The sequence below is a fragment of the Bradysia coprophila genome, unplaced genomic scaffold (genome assembly GCF_014529535.1).
Source record: "Bradysia coprophila strain Holo2 unplaced genomic scaffold, BU_Bcop_v1 contig_350, whole genome shotgun sequence".
Classification (NCBI taxonomy): Eukaryota; Metazoa; Arthropoda; class Insecta; order Diptera; family Sciaridae; genus Bradysia; species Bradysia coprophila.
Genome location: NW_023503608.1, coordinates 11,566,731 through 11,588,760, shown reverse-complemented (window position 1 = coordinate 11,588,760; position 22,030 = coordinate 11,566,731). Strand labels below are relative to the sequence as shown.

Below are 22,030 nucleotides of genomic sequence, written 5' to 3'. Positions count from 1 at the left end.
GTTAAGTAAGTTAAATAATTGCCGATTCGTAAATTGAATTCACTACCCGCCAAACTCACACTGAGCGTGTATAAAACACATAATTTAAAGAGGAAATTTATTATGAAATTGTTAGACGTAGCGAATAGTAAGCTCAGTTTCACCCTATGCTCTGTCCACAGTTGTATCTTAACTCGTGTAGCGTTGTCAAATCAAAATTCGTAATAAAAAAAACCATTTTTTTCGTAGCCAAAAATTTGCAGTTAAAATATTTCTTCTTTTTCCATGTCGACATTTCGCTCACATTCGCTTCGGGATTTATCAACAATAACAGTGTATATGTCTGCACATAGATATGATTCCAATGCGGTCATACCAAGATAATAAATTTGAGAAAAAAAAAGAAAAAACAGAAAATAGAAAAACTTAAAAAAAAAGACATTGCAAACAATGTTGAGCGAGAATCTGTGTATATGAAAATGTATATTCGTCAGACACATAACTTCATTTGAGAGGAGATTGCTGTTTATACGGAATCACCATAAAGTCCCTTTACAAATTTTATATACACTCAGAACATTGTCTCATCATTGTCTCTGCACAGTAGCTTATTAGACGTAGTGGTAGACTATCAACGAAAAGGAAAGAATCGTTGGATTAATAAAAATTTAAAAATTAAAGTTAAATTAATAATCAATTGAAGAGCGAAGTGAATCAAATGAATGCATGTGTGTCTTGAGGAACGTGAATAATTTTCGATACAAATTGTGTACAATGACAGTTGGTTGGAACTTTTAAAATAATTTAAATTAAAACAGAGGACGCTTTCTCAACGAAAAAAAAAATTAAAAAATTGAAATGACCATTGCATTTAGGAATAAAACTCCCAATTAATATAAATAAAAAATTGAATTAAAAAAAATAAAATAGACTGCGTCAAATGCTCTAACAAAATCAGTTCATACAATCCAGATCCCATTCCACACCAAAGAAAAAAAAAACATTATGCATCTCTACATATGAGCAACGCCGTATTCACAAACAGTGCACAATTTGAAAAGGTTTTTTTTTTCTCGAACATCACATACACTCGTAGCCCATCTATTCGATATAACATATAAATGTACATAAATAGTTTCGTATAGTTTCACAATCGTATCATGTATGATATAGTTAAAAAAAATTATACATGGGAGTCTATTGAGGTTTTTGGGTGGTTCAGCTCCCACTTCTTCCTATTCGTATATTAACAGAGAACGGTTTTCTCTGCTTCGAAGCAAATATAACGGAAGTTAGACTATGCTTTGAACGGGGCTAACATTGCATCGCCAGTATAAGAATATCCTTCGGCTGAATATCATTTCAAAAAATTTTTGAATCAAAAAAACTTAAAATAAATAATAGTTTTTTCCATGCATTTCCACACACATTTATTTCTTTTTTGTACTAATAGTATCTATGCATACAAGCATTCGAATATTGTATGGTTGATTGAAAAATGCGCGTGTGCAGTTGAGAAAAAATATTTTCTTGTCAATTAATTTTTCATTTTTCACATGATTGTATTTATTTGTTTCGTGTATCGTGCATCAGCAACGTTAAAATAACCGCCGAGCGGAAAGGAAAGAAATCATTTTGTTTTAACAACTCGATGGAAAGACGAGTTTTTGTTTTAAAAATTTTGCGAAAAATTCTTAACGACTTAAAGTCCAGTAGATTTTTTAATGATGACAATTTTGTATGTTTCAAACTGAATAAAACAAACTAGTGTAATTAAAACTGCAGAAAAATGAATAAAAAATGAATGAAAAATGTTATTGTGAAAATTGTTAGATATAAAGAAAACAACAAAAAATAATAAATAAAAAAATTGTCAGTGCCTCTCCTTCCAATTCCTACTCCTTCTCTTTTCCATTTAAGTTAAATTTTTGGATGTTAAATATTCGTTTCAATTTCGAAATTAAATAAACCCAAGTATCACAAAATAAATGACATAATTTAATGAAAATAAAATAGTAAAATTATTATATAAACAAGCTAAATAAAAAGTAAAATCTATACCGTCCAATTTTATATATATTGTCCTTTATTATACATTATACTATATATACAAAAGAAAAGAAAACTAAACTTAAATGATAAAAAAATCAATTTTTGACAAAACAAGAAAAACGAACCCCAATCAATTAAGTTTTCTACAGTATTAAAACTCACTTTTCTCTATCTTTTCAATCCTCTCTCTTTCTATAACTATACATCCTTCTCTTCTCTATAAATATTAAAAATTAAAAAAATAATTCTAAACACCAATTTCCGAAAAATATTTCTGAAAATTACGAAAAAAAAAACAAATTTAAAAATTGTTCTATGGATTTAGACAAGTAAAAACAACAATTAACTAAAAGGTATTAAGGTAAAAATACAATCAAAAATTCTGTAATATTTTTTTTAGATTTCGTTCTCTTGTATACAACTTAGAGTAAAAATCCACCGAAATAAATATTAAAAAAAAAAAAACAGAAAAAAATAATTAGTCAACAAACAACAGAAAATTAGTTTTATACGCTTTGTATCAAAAATATCTTTTTCGGTTTGCATTTTATTTAAAAAATAAAAAACAAAAACCAAAAAATATTGTTAAGTTTTACATTTTAAATATGACATCGGACTATGACCGTAATATAATTAGATTTGTTAGTAATGCAATAAGTCACACCATAATAACAATAAAATTTCAATTTAATTAATAATAACCAATTAAAGATAGAAAAAAAATTGTTAAAATTAAACGGCAAAAAGTAATTATTAAATTAGCTAGGTGATGGGAAAACCGTCAAAAAATGTAAAATATTCAGCGACATATTGTTGGATACGTTGGACAAATTTATATCCAGTACCTGGTCCAGGCCCCAGTTGTCCAGGTAAGAAGAAAATAATTTTTTGAAGTAGTAGATTGTGCGTCAAAATTGCTGTCAAAAAAACAATCTTTGCATACAGACCTAGGAAGAATTTAAAAGCTTAAGATTTGTATGTGAAGTTTGTTGAAAATTTGCAATAACTCAGTAATATGACTACACAAAGTTATGCGAAACTTGCATTGTTCATATAAAAGTTACGAGTAGGCTCTGGCCTCACTTTTCTTTTTTCATAAAATTTTAATTCTCAGAAATTGCTAACTTCTATGTGAAAAACCCAATATATCGCCTTACGAGTTATAGAATTTACTGCTAGTTGTGTACCTCGCCTTCGGCTCTGATATGCAAACTCTACCCCTTTCAAAATAACACTTTCGCAAACTCATGAGTGTTATACTCGTGAGTTTGGCTTGTAACACAAATTGATCCCTCATGTGATGAATTACTTCCGCCGCATCCAATGTAATCTACTACAATGGTTATTGGTCAATCTCTTAAACAAAGAGACGATATTTCCACCCTTAAATCATTTACAATAAAATGCAGTTCACTTTATCAATTCAGCCGGAGAAGAATAGATTTCGGGATTTTAAGAGGCATCATCGTTTTCATCGTTTTTCTGTATTCTTTCATTTCGCATGTTATTTCAAATGGCAATTGAGAGAATTAGATAAATGATGATATCTCTAAAAAAAACCTATATTAATCTTTATTTCTCCGACTGTATTTGATAACACAGATGCAATCATAAAAATGTTTTATTTGAATACCACTGAATCCCAAAATGTCACTTCCAGGACCTGGACGAAAGCGAAGACGTTCATTAGCCGGTGGACTGGTTTGGGTACTATTGGGCTTGGTGTGGCTAGGAAGTCCGATCATTGTTCGCGTGTCTGAATGTAGTACAGATGTAATAAACGCCAACGGCGAAAATACTTTCGATAGCAGCCTCATCATCAATCCGTCAAATGAACATGGATACCAAATGAATTTAGTTCAATCGGACGACACACTGAAATTCAGCAAGCGAAAGTCTAAACAAATGAAACAAACACAGCAAGATAGGCTTACCAATCAACACCACAACCATCATCATCATCATTTACATCATCCGGTACAATTGATAGACTCTAATGATCTGAAATCTGACAGTAATTTTATGGTAAATGGCAATGAAGTGATTCAGAAAAAGTCGAGGGCAGTATGTCCAAATTGTGCTATTGGATTGAGTGTAGGCGACACTCAGACAAAATCAAATAAAATGCGACCGCGTTTCCAGTCAACGAAATCTAAATTTAAAATGACTGCTGCGACGTTCAGGCCCATAAACACAGATTCTTTGCGTTTGGAAGCGATAAAACAACAAATTCTATCGAAATTAGGACTCAAATCGAAACCTAATATAACGCACGAGTTTTCGAAACAAACAATCCTAAATACTTTGAGCCGGGCAGACGATACGAATTTGCAGAATGACGAATTCGAACCGAATACGAGAAATTACTACGACTATTTTAAGTCAATCGATCGTCATTTGTTTGATAGTAACTCGATCAATACCAATAACAACAATAACTATGACTTCGTTACATCAAAAAACCATATCACCAACAATATGAACGCTACCTACAGAGACTCTACCTTCACCAATAATCATATCATTCAGGACAACGACCGCATCAACATCGACCACAACGACAACCATTACAACAAAAATCTCATGGACTCGAACAGCAACACCAACTACATTTACGCCAACTATAATCCCAAGCATCATATCACACACAAACATCAGACCAGTTACCATCCCAGCAAAAGTAAAAATCATGTATGCTCTCAGCCCGACAAACACAGATCGAGTACTACGACGAAAATCCCATTGAATCATAACGCGCACAAAAGTAGCATTTCGAATAACAACCATAAATTAAAAGTGCACCGAAATCGTACCACAATCAACGGACCCAAGGACTTATATAAAATAAACAATTTCAGTGATATCAGTGACCACAGTGATAATAATTTGTTATTTGTAAATGAGGATGATTCATATCATATTGACGGACAATTATTGCAACGGCATGAATTTCATCAGCAGCCAGAACAGTTGAATCAACCGCCAGACAATGTCGATGCCGAACCGGACGACTATTTTGGACGTACACGCGAAGTTATCACTTTTGCAGAGCAAGGTAAGAGTTGATATTTCATTTAAATATTCTTTTTGAGATGTGTGATCTAGTAACAACATTGCAGGATATTTTTATTTGACTAATGGCCCTAAAACAAGCTATTTTCCAACTTCGAAAAAAAAATTATTTGATTGAGTTGTCCTTGTCGGCGACAAGTTGTCGAAGACAAAAGTCGTCGTCGTCGTCCTCAAAGAATGCTCTCAATTGTTGGACACAAAATAGTTTCCAGTGAAATTTTTGTGAACATTTTCTCGAATTTTCATACACATTTTTGGAAAAATTGTCAGTTCCTAAAAACTGGCAGTTCTAATTTTTCAGATTTTACTGTGCAAATGTTCCACCTTTCAGTTTTTTTTTATATTTTAGATATTTATGCTAAACGGTATCTAGATTCGAGATGTAGTAAACGGTTCGAGACGAAGTCAAGAACCTTGTTTACTACATCGAGTTTCAAGTTCTAGTAAATAGTTCTATATGTCTCTGTGTTGTAAGACTAACATTATGCATCAGCTCGGAGACTAGACTCCGTCTCGAACGGTTTCTACATCGAGTTTAAAGTTTTTTAGTAAGACTAACATTATGCATCAGTTTGGAGAGGGAGTTTGGGTTTATCTTTGCATCGACACGTAAAAAATGATATGCACCTATGTCCAAATGTTTATTTTGACGAGTCGGCCTAGGATCACCATCACCAATTCGTCAAAATAAACATTTAGACACAGGTGCATAATATTTATTATACATCGAGCGATTTAGAGTTCGCTTGCTCTACCGAAAAGTGCACTTTACAGTAGGGAAATATATAAAAACTCTTTCAGCTAAATTATCATTCTTCAATATTATTCGAAATTCTTTCAATGTTAACCTTGAATATCCCAGACACTTGCTGCCTTTACGAGTTCTCGTTCCTTCGTCTAGTATTTAACATATTCGCTTGTGAAAGCATTTCCTCGGCATACTATGGAGGGAGCCTTGGTTCTTAGACCTAAAAGATAAAGCGTCCCTTCATAGCAAGCCGAAGAAATGCTGTTAGCAGCGAATATGTGAATAGCTACATTGTAAACGTTCAAGGTGCTTTGGTCCTTAAATACTAGATTTTTCCATGAAAAAAAAAATCTAAAGAGGTGATTTCAAGTTCATTAAAGTTGTTTTTAGACCCACCAACACCTCTTCATCCTTGGTTACCACACTGAATTTTGAAACCCGGCACATTTTTGTTTCTGTGTTTTTCTTGAGTTTTTAATTTCTGCATATAAAAATACATGCAAAATTCACAAGAAATCAGTAAACCACAAAACAGAAAGTGTGTTGGTTTTCAAAATACCGTGTGTGTAAATTTCAAACTTCACATTGTTATAAAAAACTACTTTCGAGAGGAAATGAATTTTCAGACAAATTTAAAAAGTTTCTTGCCGATTAAAATAAAGTTTTTTATGCGTTGCATAAGTAGCATTCATTACAACTTCGAAACTGCTGCTCGAAACTATTATTAGTTCTGTCATTAAAACTTGACGTAAAGCCTGAAATGAAAATACTCAACGGGTACAGATTCTGTACCACAGAACGATATTTTGACAAAAGAAGAAGTGCGTTATAACAATCGCTTTATTTGTGAAAATGCATTAGCAGGCTCACATTTAGGAACCGTTTATATGGCGGCATGGCAAGTAAAGTGAAACTAGAAAGTTCATACACTCAAAGAATTCTTAGGATTTCTCATGTCGTACCGCGTCCGTATAAAAAGCAACGAGAAATTGTTATCTAGTTATTCCAATGTCTCTCAAAAATTGTGGATTAAAAGTAATAACCACCACAACCTCCAACTTGGAAAATATGTTGGTTTTCCGTTTTCTTTCATTGACGCCACTTATTTAAAGCTTTTAAGCCGATACCACTCGCCTAAAACCTAGAACTTTCATTTACGACAAGTCTGCTACTCTATTGAGCTAGGTATCATCCATATTGATTCGAATTCTTTTACTTCTTTAGCATTTTACTATTAAAGGGACACTACAGACACTACCTAGAACTTATCACTTTGCCATCTTTTTTCGATAACCGATGAGGCCGTAGTATGAATCACCCAATTAGAACATAATCCACTCAGGAGTATGCATAATCAATTATAAATGCGCAAATATAAGCCAAACCTTGACATAGTATCGTTCGCACTGACAAAAAAGTGAATAAATTAAAACTTAAACTCAGGATGAGTTGTTGATATTGACAACCTCAACTTTCAAATCTGAAAGTTTCTACTTCAACTTCCGACAGATTTGTTATTTATCCTTCATTTGAATTGATTTCATTCGAGAATGTTACGAAAAAATCTGAATAATGTTAACGCAAATATAATGCTGGCATAAAGAAAATTTTTCCAACTTATTGAAATTTTTTTTATAGACATTCCTAAAATCTTAAAGCTCGAAGTTACTGAAGAAAACGCTTTTTGGGGATGTTAATGGACGCAAAGTAAATTGACAGCTTATAACTCGATACTCGAGTTTCTGACATTCTCGAATATCGTCAAATTTGCTAAATTTATGCGAAAACATGATTAGAATCAAATTTGGCTCCCAATGATTTCTACCATCCTTTTTTGAAGTCAGCGAACCAACAGTGCTAAAATAGTTTCTGCGAAAGATTTCGTTAGATAATCCGTATCTATGTGAATGTTAGTCCACAGTGCCCGTTGGAGTGTGGATGACTTACTCATAAAAATCATTCTTTCCAAAGGATGTATGATTTGTATCATTTTTCTTACTGCACAATCGCATGCAATGTACATTGTTTCAATGCCAAAATTCAGTTTCCTATACATTTATATTGTGTTGGTCCTTCCGTTAAACATTGGACATAGAAACGAAATTAAGCTCTGTCCCTACGACATCCATCAAGTGGAATCCAGCAAATAAATTAAATGCTCGTAAATACTGGCCAAAATTCTTGGAAAGTACATAATTACACTCATAGTGCATCTCTCTGCAAACATGTGCGCACATTTATGCATTACACTAAATAAAGCATGAAATACATTGAGTGATATACGAATGCAAGTAGATGGTATATATGTAGGTAGTAAGTATAATATGAAATGAATATCGGGATAGCACAGAAAGTTAAGACTAGACAAGATCGATTTTTTGTGGCTCCGACGTGACGCCACACAGAAATCTATTGTAAAACGTCGTTTGTATTGTACTATACATACCATTACTATGTTATATGCTTGTGTACGATATAATATATGTGTGAATGCTCTAGCCGTTGATGTCTCCCGGTTTGATTGTCTCTTGCTGTTTAAGAATATGAAATAAAAAAAAATAAAAAACTGAAATGGGATAGTGCCATCACATGGGGAGAAGATCAGACATAGCTTTTAAGGATGTAAAAATTGTTGTAATTTATCTTTGATAAATGTCCGAGAGCACAAAGAGGGTTGGATTTAATAATTTTTTTTTTCTTTACAATTATTGGTTGTTCAGTTCATGTATATATACATACAAAATCGTAGTTTATAGATGAACCGATTGGATATACATATATTCAGATTTTTCGGATGGTCAATAGAGCAACTCCAAAAAATTTTATGCGAATACTTTATTGAGATTAGACTTAGACATGTCCATAGCATATTTTATGTATCTAGGCGAAGATGAAAAAAAAAACTGAATAAAATCTTTCTCATTTCGAATATTTAATTGATTGCAGCAATCGGAAATATCTCCTTCTCTTCATTTGTATAATAAAAGATAGCTTACATCTTCTTCTCCTACCGCTGGTGATAGTGCTGATGCTACTACAACTATTATGAGCTTTATTAAAGACATAATTTTCAGTCGATAAAAGCAGTTTGATAAAATATTTGAGATTTGTCTGACCTACTTTGAAATTACTACACTGAAAATAATTTACTCAGATAAATTGATCGGTTAACGTAGAGTATTTCGGAGGAGACAATCAAATGTAGTAACTTTTTGCAATTAAAATTGAAGTTAAGAAATTAGCTTTAATTGGTAGAGAATATTGTTCTTAGAGACACGGGTTCACTTTAGAAAGGAATATTCTCAATTACACCAATGAATGTATTTAAGATTCCTATGTCATGTATGTGGCGAAAAATAGACATTTAAAATATACAGATTCCAGAACTTTCAAACCTTTCTCAAATGCAAATCAAATCAAAAGGTCAAAAATTGTGCGGACGGGATGGTTCAGTGGATATGTACTAACCTTTCACCAAAATGATCTGGGCTAGATCCCGTGTCAGACAATTCCATTTGAAATTTTATATCGAATTAGGAACGTCCTAAAGTTCACTCAAGCTTCATAATTTGCTTATTTGCATACTTCGAGACTGTAAAATATGAATTTATAGACAGATCTACCTACTCGGTACACAAGAAATTACATTTATATTTAGAAACTCAAAAATAAAACTCTGTAACTTTTGCAGGCTATTTGCTGAACGGGCAACGATTAATTGAATTTTCAACGAATGAGGATCGTGTATCAGGAAAAGATTTACGTGTTCGATCAGCTGTACTTTGGATTAAAATTGAGTTACGATCAAATTATCGAAAATTTCGAAGAAAAAACTTTGCTGCATCACCAGATCGAAGCCTAACACTATGGGTCTTTCGTGTTATGGAATCATATACTCCATCCAATTCAACAGTACTAGCGGATAAGGTAAATATTGTAAAATTTTGCAAATTAATTTGTTGTTGGAAGCGGTTTCAATAAGTGAGCAGATTTGACAAATTAGAACAGTTCACTAAAAATAGCATACCAACCTTTATTCAACCTTTTACTTGCGACAGAATTATCAAGATATATCTTTACTCATCTGCTACTTGAGTTGTTCAGGGTATTTTCTAGTACCCGATGCAAAATCTATTACTTTTTTGATTTCGACATGTAGTTTGCTTATTCTTGCCTGGTCGTTTCAAACGACGGTAACATCATCCTGTGAGGACGAACATAAACAAACAAACAAACAATAGTTTCCTTATTAAAAATTTCAAGTAAAACGAAAGCTCCTGTCGTAAGCTTTTAACGGTTTCGGTTTGTTCCCCGTTTCAATTTATGTAAATACTTATGTGTATGGAAACTACGTGACGACAGAACAGGGAAAACCCAAAGTGACAGAGGTGAGATATCGGGGCAGGAATATCAACAGCCACAGTTCGTCACGCGAGCTCATAATTTCACTCTAAAATTCCAAATTTTTATTAGTATATTACTTCCGAGGTTCCAAGTTGTGTATTTGATAAGTGGGGTGTTACAGCCCGACCCGAAGGGGAGGGCTGTATTCCCCACTTGTCAAATAACAACTTGGAACCTCGTAAGTACAATGCTTTACGTGATTAGGCAATGTAAATGAAAATGAAACATGCCGTAACACGTAAATATGTATAAATCGCCTGAATTCTCAATACAAACAAAGAGTGTGCAGTGTTTGTATTAATGTAAGGATTCGTGAATTACTTTGATCCTTTGAAATATTAATGAATATAGCATATTATAGTAACCATTTGTGGTTGTAACACTGGCTATAAAATTGTTTACGAAATTTCAAATGAATCGATTTTTTGTTGCAGCCCATATCCCATATCGTTGAAGAAGGTTGCTTCTTAAAAACGGCAATAAGAAACATGGTGCATAGAATAGCAGAGATTTAGGGTTCTTGTTTTTACTTCGTAGCCTCCTCAGTCAATAGCGGCTAGATTTGATAGATAGATTCGCCAGCTATTGAAATCGGTAGCAATGGTGGGAGATTATTGAAACATCCCATTTTTGCGTTACGTAATTTATCAACGCACTAGGAAACAAAGTTATGATTCAATTTTTGATTAATTGTAGGAATTCGACCGTCGCACCGAATTGATAAAATCGAAAAGTCTGGATTTATCGAAATTGGGCTGGCAAAAATTCGATATAACTCATACGGTACGAAAATGGTATGCAGAAGGCGATAAAAGGTGCCTTCGACTATTGGTTGACTGTTCCGGTTGTGGCGATCGTGTCGATTTGCATTTATTCAACAGTTTCGATCATTCACATCCAGGATATCGCACTGGACAACACACCAAAAATGACAAAAATCTAAATTACATTTTAAACGTACCAACGAAACAGCATATTAATCGGCAAGCAATACCGAATCGACCATTTCTAGTAGTTTTCATTGATCCGAATGTTATGAAACGTGTTCGACGGCGTGCATTCGATTGTTCCGGTGCTCCGGCCGGACAATGTTGCAAACAGAAGTTTTACGTTGATTTTCGTGAACTGGGTTGGGATGATTGGATTATAGCACCGCATGGCTACTATGCCAACTATTGTAAGGGCGATTGTAGTGGCCCTCGCACACCGGACGTATTTCAATCGTACCATAGCCATGTGATAGAGGAATATCGTAAAATTGATCGCCTGAGCGGCATACAACCGTGTTGTGCTCCGGTAAAATTCTCCAGCATGTCGCTGATATATTACGAAGAAAATAAGAAAATTGTTAAACGCGATCTACCTAAAATGATCGTAGAAGAATGTGGGTGTCCTTGAGCGGTGGAAATTTTGTTTGTTCGACTTGAAACAATTTGATAAAGGCAATGACAATAACGTTTTTTTTTGTATGAAATTGATAAAATGGTTTCAAGTAAACACTAACCAGCGCACTGTCGACACTCACCCCAGGAAAAGATAATGTTATTCTGTTTGATTAAATTTTTGTTTTGCTGGAAATCACTGAATGTAGCGTCGCAGCATATTTCAGTGGTGTGATATTAAACGTCGATTTTTATGGGATCAAAAATTGTACTATAATTTGAAGATCAATTTTATGCGTTGGTCTGTTAATGATGTATGTTAACAAGAAAATTATTTTGAAATGGACAGATTTTCTTGGTTCATGCTTTGTGATTATTCAGTATTGTTGATGTTATGTATATAAAAGAAATGAGAGCCGTTTAACTAGTAATAAGACTCTAAATTAAACCCTTATAACGATTACAATTTAAAAATTAAGCTTAAGCTTTTTCCAATTTCACATCAAAGACACAATCAAATAAGTAATGGACAATGATATCATAAATGTAGACTGGTGTGGCGTTCATTCAAAGAACTTCAGAAGTTCACTTAAATGTTTAATTTTTTCCGTCATTGATATTGTTAATGCTGAAAATTTTACGCCATGAAATAACGTTGACCTTTTGATAGTTCATCATTCGGTGATTTCACGCTGACCTTTCTTCGTTACTGCCAGTCTATGTTTCTTTAAATGTCATTAGTAATGGAGACATAACAACAACGGTTGCTCACATGAGCTTTGACAATTTCATCGTGACATTTCAAAAAGCTTTACAGCTTTTGTGTGTAATTATTTGCAACTGCATTGTTACTGGTTCAAAATTTCTTTTAGCGAATGATATTGAATTTATCATCGTTCTATTCGACAATAGCGAGAGAAATAACTATAGTTATGTAGAGTTGTATGCTTCTTGGGACATACTTTATACACTTCATCATTAAAATTAAAATTAATCTTTTAATCTTTTTGTAAACCTATCGCGATATAATGATTATATCTGTTACTTCTTTTGTTTGAATTACTTTCACATTTTTGGTGCAAAAATTCTTTTCCTTCATTGGTTTAGCGTATATTTTGTTATTATAATAAGAGATAATTAGCTGGATATCATCATTTATTATTATCGTCGCCGTTGTCGATACAGATGAATAGATAGTTAAATTGTCATTTCATTTTGTGTCGAAATATGTTTAAAGTCAAATAGTTTAGACAAACTAAATGTTTCATTTTTTGTTTTAGAATGAAGTAAAATACCAACAGTTATCGAATGAAGTTGGATCTAAATGTTAAACATGAATTTAGTATTTAGAAACGTAAAACCAACGTCTTTTTGATGAGTTTTCTATGTTCAATCCGTTCCATTCATTCCATGTGTATTCCACATGCGACTCTCGTTACACTTCTTCAATTTCACACTTATGGGTGAGATGACTCTATATACTCTTCTTTTTTGAAAGCACTGAAGACGATGTCGAAGAAAAAAAAAACAGCTGGAAAACATTAATCACACAAAGCCTTATGTTGACTTAACCCAGAATTTATTTTAGAAATGTTTATTCTTATTTTTTTCTTAAAAATTTCATAAAATTACATCTTGATATGAACCAAGAACCACCTAAAGTTTTATTGATTTTCATTTTGATATCTCTTCTACGTCTTTGGAATATTTGTTTTTACAAAATGAAGATCGGCAAAATCCCCTAGGCTAAACTTTTGTAAACCGAAATTCAAACGAGATTTTAGGGATAGTGACAATGTTACAATTATTTTGTTCTGTGTGAATTTTGTACTTCACAGATGCGATTGTAGTTTTGAATGTATTTGTTAGTCAGCATCCACAGTTAATGATGATGTAGAGTCTGCTACTAAATCAAGAGAACTTTAAAAGTGCATTAACGTTTTACTTAAAAATAGTTTTCATTTCACATATACATGTTTGCCGCCCTGGTTACCTGTTATCAGTCATTTTCCGCAGGCTTATTTAAATAAAATTCAAAATAGTGATCCTATGAGATTCAAAATGATTTTCTTTTTCCACTGATCAAATTACCGAACTCCAAATCCATGACGCTTATTGATTATAGAGATATAGATAGGAACATTTTAAAAATCATTAAAAAAAGCTTTTGAATGACAAATATACGCACATCTGAATTGATTACCAAATTCATTTAAAAAAAACCATTTTATGCCAAAATTGCAATTAATAACATTACATATACCATACATGAACAATCATTTCACTCTTCTCATTAAAAATTTTTTGCATCAAAATTATTGTAGTTAAAAAAGACAAATTATAAATAAACGTAGTCATTATAATAGTTCCTTATTATTATTATTATTGAAATGGAGGCCGAATTGTGATATTATAGCTACAAACCAAAAATAAATTATTTACTTGATTGAATCAAAAATGTACATAAAAACTTAAAAGTAAAAATTGAAGAAGCAATAAGCGACAAATTTTTCTTCCAATAATTTGGCCTCGCTAAATTAAATTGTAGATAAATACTAAAACAAAAATGAAGTATAACAAAAACAAAAATTCAATTTATAAATTTAAAAAAATGAAACAAAAACATGAGAACGCATTATTCATACTATGGTAAATATTCAATTATATCTCACGAAATTAAACTTAATATTAAACAAAACAATTTACTTACAAATTTCATTATAAAAATTTAAAAATAAAAATTCAAAACAAAAAAAACTCTAGTTAGAACAATTACGTCACTTAATTTTTTTGATTTAATTTGTATAGTTGAAGATAATTAAATGAAAATTACTATTAATATCTATAAGTTTAAATAAATAAATAAAAAAGTATATAGACAAACGAATTTAAAGAGCAATGAAAAATAAGAAAAAAAATATTTTTTTATAATGAAATTTTATATTAAAAAAATATTAACCTACCACAAAACAAGAAAGAGATAATAAATAAAATAATAAAAAAAATTAAAAATTAAATAAATTTACCAAAATAAATCGCTATGAGAATAAAATTAGAGGGTTTGTTTTAGGGCTAAGTTTAATCAAAGTATAAAACAAATATAAAAAATAATTTAAATTCCTTCCACAGTGAGTTTTAATTATCCTTTTTTTCAACATAGTGTTCCATTCAACCTTTTACAACCACAAATTGGAAACGTATTAACATTATAGAACATATAAAAAATATAGAACGAGTGGAACGAAGAAAAACCAGAACTCTCATACAAATTTCTAACATAATTGAGCAGGCTGTAGAATGATATCATTAGTTCTGCTACTTCTTATGTTAACAGTAGTAGCATCTTGAATTTAATGATCATGCTCAGTCTGTTACTTCAATGTTAATGTATACGGCTATATAAGAGAATATTAGCCGCATTTTATCGTCTATTCTTATCATCATCGTCGAAAACATATGACTAACTGTTTCTAAAAGGAGCACCTAGGTGCAATTTCAAAGTAACAGATTTTGTCTAGATTGAAAAAAAGTTAAGAGTCAAATTGCCAAAACTTCGAACAACTTAAAAACAAGCCATCGGCGATTTTTGAGGGAATACAGTAATTGAATCAGGGGACCCTTTTGAGTCATTTGCAACAAAAAAAATCCTCAAAGTAATTATGTTTTCACGCCAGAGATCATGAAAAAATGGTCTGCCTTAGGGTGATCAAAATAGTTTTTGTTGCATATTACCGATAATACGTAACGCATTTGACTGAAATTATGGTAATTGATAGAGGTGTTGATGTCGCGTATGCTGGCCTTTAAAACATTTCGAAATTTTTCGTGTATGTTGTGCAGTAGCTATTTTAGGGTTTTTCAACTTTTGGAGAATGACACTATCCATGACACCATGAATATATTCGGTAGAATTCCACTTTTCTTCGGGTCTATTTGAATTTTTCTGACGTATGAGACAATTTTAAGTCAGGGCTGCCCCTGAAAAGAACCAACTAATTAAATTTTGTCATATAAAAATTCATAAGTTCCTCGGGTATCTCCAAACTTCCTAGTATGGCCAGTGCGGCACTGTATCAAGTGTTTACTAGTATATTAAAATCATATTTTGTACGTTGAGCACTACTTTCGACGCCCTCAGCATGTAAAATCCATTACATAACTCAGGATAAAAATGAAAAGTCTCGTTTTTGTGTGTTTATTGACCTCGGCTTCGCCTCGGATCAACAAAACTCACACTAAAGCTTCACTTTTCATCCTTTTGTCTCTAGCTATGTAATAGTTATTTTCCTAACGCATGCTGAAATGCTTTTTCCACCTCGGGCCGGAGTGCTGGAATCGAATTCGATAAAAAATCCTTTTTGCATAAGTTAGGAACAACGTTTTTCCTTAACGACATAGGAAAAGAGCGACGAAGTCACGATATTTAATAGTTATTTACGTATCGATTGAGGAGGCCGAAAGAGTTACGTATTAAGTTTTTCGCAATTCCGGTCCATAATCATCACCTTTCCATGCATCCCTTTAATGTCGTTTTGAAGGTATTTATTTCACAGTGCGTTTTTGATTATTTTTTTGCACTTGGGCTTTTTCAAATTTTTTTTGCACGCTACATAGCTCAGTACCTTTAAGAAAGACTAAATTTTATAAATAAAAACTTTGCACAGACCAGGATTTGAACATCCAACACCAAAATTCTTCCAAACACCAAGCAACGACCATAGCCATTCGGCTACAGAGTCACACAATTATACAGAACGTATTGTTGAAGCGTACATACTAAGCATTGACTACTTGATTTTATTTAACGCGTCTCTATACATCACATTGCAATGTGTATATAGAACAGGTTGCTTGATCATTCAAATGAATTCATGTTTGCATGTGAATGTTTGGTAGAAATTTTGGTAATATTTTGCATTGGAAAGGTGATTATGGCCCGAAATTGCGAAAAACGTTGTATCTGCCACGGTAGGTATGCCGGTATTTTTTCGCACACGACGTCTTGTCGACCCCGGCTTCGCCTCGGATCGACAATCGACATCTAGTGCGAAAAAATACCTTCATACCTACCTTGGTAGATAAATAACTATTATATGCTGCCTACTGGGACAAACGTTGAAAAATTTAAGCCCAAGTGCAGAAAATGACAGTATGAAGCATATAAACACTAGTTTTTGGACTAACTTTGGTTTTCTTTATCTAAAGGTGCAAGGTGGGTACTCCTAATATGACTTTTTATTAAGGTTATTTGCATGTACGAGGTTTTCGAAAGTCCCACTTATCAGCGTAATCTCACTCATTCGTAAGAAAAGTTCATATAGCACTAACAATGAAAGAATAGAATATTTATGCTGCTCGAACTGTAGACTTGTAAACATTGGAGAACCGATATACTGGTTTCAAGGTCTAGTAGCATAAGATCTTCTGAAAGTTCGCTTGCTCTGCTGTAAAGTGCACTTTACAGTTGTATAATAGAATAGACTACTATTAAGTCTAAATCGATATCTCCTACTTTGGTGTTCCACCTAATACGAATTCGTCACCTACAACATGAAATGGTGAAAGTTGATTTATATTCTTTAGCGGGCGAAAGCAGCTAATTTCGCCCTAAGGCATGAAAAAACATTTTGGGAAATTAAACTGGATAGGAAAATGATAATTGTTTCACAATGATTTTATTGTCTCATAAATAAATTCATATTTTAACAAATATAGATGGAAGTAGTCACATGTAATGTACAATTCACTTAAAATATGATAATTCAACAGTTGTTTTCCTTAAGTAAAATATTTTTGTTGTTAATTTTAGAAGCTTTACGCTTATACGTTCTCAGTAAAATAAATGCAAAAAATGATACTAATCAATCGATCAATTTACAATTCAAATTCGAAAAAGAAATTAAAATGTCGCGATGAAAGACATCATTTGATTTTGAGAGAGGAAGACAGTATTTCTTGCGAGACTAATTTTTCTATGCAAACTATTGGCCAACTGGTATATTTGTTTAAGAAAAGTGTTGAAAAAAAATTATTGTCGTCATTCAGTATTGTAAGTTCGGTTAATGAAGAACAAAACAAAAACTCTGACTAAAGGAAATTGATCTGAGATCGCTTTTCACACTAAACTGTTGCTTCTCAATTCATCGCTTAAAAATTATTATTGTTAAAAGTTACTTATTTTGTATCTTCTCAGTCTCTATGATAACTTGAAACTCTCTTCTTTACACAACAATTTTCTTCCAGATAAAACATTCAAAATCACTTTGGTGTACATACGCTTCTCCCGATTTAAACTCGAATGAAAAAATTCACTGTCACCAATATGACGCACGTAATGGCCCACACACCCACGCCAACCAACCAAGCATTACTCACGAATGGGCTTCGGAATTCATTTTGAATACCTTGACCCAGCAAGTCACTACAGGTTTTTCGTGCCGAATACACTAATGCAATCGGAATGAAATATTGAATTCCAGAACCGGCATATGATCCAGTAAATCCAACTAAACTGGTTAGACTGTCCGTATAGTATGTGACCAAAACGGGCGGTACAATGGCCAATAAAGGGAACATTACTCGCCTTAAAAAGAAATTGTACGACTCAATGCGCGTTGTATCCAGGAATAGAGTCTGCAGATTGTTGCGTAGCGTTATAGCGATTATAGGAAAACTGGCGGACAATGTGAACACTGGGAATAGCGACAGGAAATACTCAATTGATTTTAAAAGAAATGATCCTTGTCCGACTGGCACGAAGTTCAATGTGTACAAGTCCTCCAAATGAGAGAATGCAAACGCTCCGGTGAGTGCCAGGCACAAGTAGAACGCAGCTATCAACGAATAGTCAATTGATAGGAGTGACTTTAATGATTTCTTAGAGCTGATTGGAGCTAGTAACGACGGCAAAGAGTGGTGACACATAAATGAATATATACAAACACCAAACAGAGTCGGTACACCGAAAATCCTGGCCGCTGGCGGTTGACCTTGATTTCCCGATACAAATAGACGATGGACAGCAATGCTTATCATGACTGTAAAAGCTAAAATTCGGAAAGAAGTGAAAGGTTAGATTCGAAAATATCTTGAATGATACTTGTAGGACTTACCCAGCCACCGTAAGAGTATTGTGCACATCTGGATGTATTTCGTTTTAGTGACATTGAAAAAGGTAAACGGCCCCAATAGCATGATAAATGCGACTAGTGACAATCGATAACAATCTAGTCTGGTGAGTGTCTCATAGTCTTGCCAGCAAGGTTGTAAGTCCATTTGATCGTCGGTCATATTGTCCGATGTCATGTTGCGATCGCTAGAGACAAAATATAGTTATTTGACGTGTGTTGGAGTTGCAGATGATAAACTTTTTCTCAACAATTATGCTTGCGGTTCCGACCACATTTCTGTTGAGTCTGTAAAATTCAAGACATTCAAACTCACCAAATAACATCCCGCAGTGTTTTTGAAACAGCTGCCGAGTATATGCTCAAGTCACCGTACAAGTAGATTGCTATGCACAGGTAGAACAGTATTCGACCAATATCGTTGAAGAATAGTCCGGCCATTTCACCGAGTTCTATTTTGTGGTCAAGGACATAATATCTGGAGCTCTGTGAGAAGAGCGGAGTATGTTCAATACTTGCTTCACTAATTTCTGGATTGATTGCCTCATCTGGATCAGTGCTGTCTACTTCATCATCAGTGGCCAGCTGTAATGAAATCAAATGGAATCATTCGACTAACGAACGCGGCTTATGGTAAAATATAGAATCATTACCCGATCGCGTTTCAGAAATTGTAATCTCCTCCAATGTATGACAGCATTTGCGCAGGCCATACTCTCTATTATGAATGTAACAGTCATGTAAGATATGAATGCCAGGACGACTATCATTATCAAACCGAGACACCATCCTGCTTTCGCAAACACAGCAGGCAAGGTAAGTGCACCCGTACCAACGATTAAATTGAATATAAACACCAGACCAATCTGCAAATTTTGTTTATCATAATGGCATGTTGCCAGGCGAAGTGAAAAGCTGCTTAATTTCAAGAACTTACCCATGGCGAATATTCATCACCGGCAACTCTTTCACGAAAAGGCATTATTCACACTTACAGCACACTATATCAATCGTGGCAAGTATTCAAATATGATACTTGTGTACCTGGGACCTATATTTTGATTCTCTTTGTTGTTGGTGTTTATTTACAATATTTCCTATGTGTATGACAGTCATCAACTGCAACAGAATGACTCACGACACAAAAACATCAACGACAGTCGGTATCATGGATGAGGAAGGGGAGGAGCAACCGATAAGTAACAATCACAAAATGTATTTATGCGAAACTATACGTTGTTTTTGGTCGCTTCAAATTTTCCATTTCGTTTTTTAATCTACGATGCAAATGAAATAAAATCAAATGTCAAAAATTGTCAGATACGTGGTGTTAGTGTCTGGCGTGTCTTGTCAGCTGTTTTCACTAAACACAGAAGAGATCTGCCGTCTATTTTGTCATATTCAAACAGAAGCGCATTTTTTCAGCGGAATTGAATGTTAGCATAAGTAACATGGGTACTCTTAAAAAGGCATCGACGATGTGGAATTGAAAGTCATCTGTTAACGGAAACAAGTGAGTTCACGCTAGTGTTTCCTTATTATATATCACGTGTGTGTGCATGTACAATTGAATAATTGCCATGTAACACATTAGCAACATGAAGGTTGGGGCTGTCCAAATAAACGATTTCGCAGTAAAATGTTTCGCAATGAGACATTTTACGCGACCCTAGCTTTTAAAATTCGTTTCATATCAAGCTCTATGCGATACTTCAAATAAATTTGAAAGTACACGAGCAAAAGTGAACACCGATTTGTTTTCTGACATGGAAGTTGATGTGGAGGAAATAGAAATAGATTTCATTTTAAAAAAAACTCACCTTTCAATGATTTTCACTGAAACGTGAGTTTGTTTATTTGAAACAAGGTTCTGAAAGAACATGTTAAGACACCCAGAAGGGCGGGTGACACCGAAATCGATAAACGCACTCAGTACAGATTGTGTGTGATATCAACTTGAAAATTCGGAATTTTGTTTTTGGTAAGTTGCTATTTTCATATAAACTTCGTAGCCGCTGAACTCAATTTGTGTGTCACCGCCTTCGTGATCAACTCAGAGTTGTCTTAACCGGGTTCTTTCAGAACCTTGATTTGAAATCGCTATTTCCTCCGCATCATACAAATTTTGACATTAGACCATACCTATACTTTCACTGATTTATATGATATAGTTCACATAAATAGACCTGCATCATAGTTATTTATAACATTGAGTGCAAAGTATTTTATTAGGCTCTAGATGTGTAATTAACGCCGTAAGTGCGGTCGAAATTCAAAATGGAAAGTGTGGAGGAAGCATTGAAATGTATTTTTCGGTTAACTTTTTCATCGAATTGTTCACTTAAAATTCTAATTTTAGGCACACTTACCAAGGTTCCGGTTAAGACAAGACACTTACGAAAGCGGGTGAAACACAAATCTTGACAATATAGACGATGTAGACATACATATTGTTCGAAACGTCAACTTGAAAACAATTTTTTTTTGTTAAGTTGAAATCGTCATACAAAATTTTCCACACCTAGTTGTCGCTACAGGAAAATTTTGATTTCACCGCCTTCGTAATCAACTCGAAAAGGTCTTAACCTGTTCTTTCAGAACCTTGACACTTACGGCGTGAATTATGACACGAAGCCGTGTGACATAATCCACATCGTGAGCCAAATAAAGTACTCTGCGCCGAGATTCATACAACGGTTTATGCAACAGAGGCAATTTTAAAAGGTTATGATGCTGAGTTGCATAAAATATGTTTAAGCATATTACAAACACAAATAGTCCAGGCCTTTGTGTCAATCCGCTCGTTTTAAATTTTTCGAATTCTTTCTTTATCTGGAAAATGGAAAATCACTTTTCCTGCCGGAAAAGTGGTTTATATGAAAAATTAAAAATAATAGTATTTTTCTTCCTGTAGTACCAAAACCGTCACATTCACTCACCAAATTTAGTACCGAAAGAGCAACATTCTCCCCTACTATTTTCTCTCAATTTTCATTCCCGCTTATGTCATTTTCGATCCTATCTTTATTCTTTCCCAAATGTGTCAAGTTGTTGTATGTACGCGAATGTAATGTTTTTAGTGTTTTGTGACAATGCATTCATAAGGATTGCTTTCAGCATTCATACGGACTGCTTTCGGCATTCATTCGGATGTCTTTCGGCATTCCTACAGATTGCTTATTTTTCGACATTTGTGAGAATACATGCACACGGAACGGACTTCTTTAGGCATTCATACGGATTACTTTCGGCATTAATATGGAATG

General features: G+C 33.5%; 2 protein-coding genes across 2 annotated transcripts; one reads left to right on the top strand and one right to left on the bottom strand.

Annotated features, from left to right (window-relative positions):
• Nucleotides 1-2,052: 2,052 nt before the first annotated feature.
• LOC119081005 (inhibin beta chain) lies at nt 2,053-12,605 on the top strand. Its single transcript, XM_037189685.1, has 4 exons — nt 2,053-2,900; nt 3,692-5,086; nt 9,543-9,778; nt 10,952-12,605. The coding sequence occupies exons 1-4, from the start codon at nt 2,801-2,803 to the stop codon at nt 11,651-11,653; spliced, it is 2,433 nt and encodes an 810-aa protein (XP_037045580.1). The 5' UTR covers nt 2,053-2,800; the 3' UTR covers nt 11,654-12,605.
• A 4,691-nt stretch (nt 12,606-17,296) lies between these two features.
• LOC119081014 (transmembrane protein 104 homolog) lies at nt 17,297-20,096 on the bottom strand. The gene is made up of 6 exons (XM_037189697.1): nt 19,903-20,096; nt 19,702-19,830; nt 19,418-19,630; nt 19,081-19,349; nt 18,750-18,952; nt 17,297-18,683 (listed from the first exon to the last, which is right to left on the bottom strand). Exons 2-6 carry the CDS (start codon nt 19,744-19,746, stop codon nt 17,926-17,928), a joined length of 1,488 nt encoding a protein of 495 aa, XP_037045592.1. The 5' UTR covers nt 19,747-19,830; nt 19,903-20,096; the 3' UTR covers nt 17,297-17,925.
• Nucleotides 20,097-22,030: the final 1,934 nt, after the last annotated feature.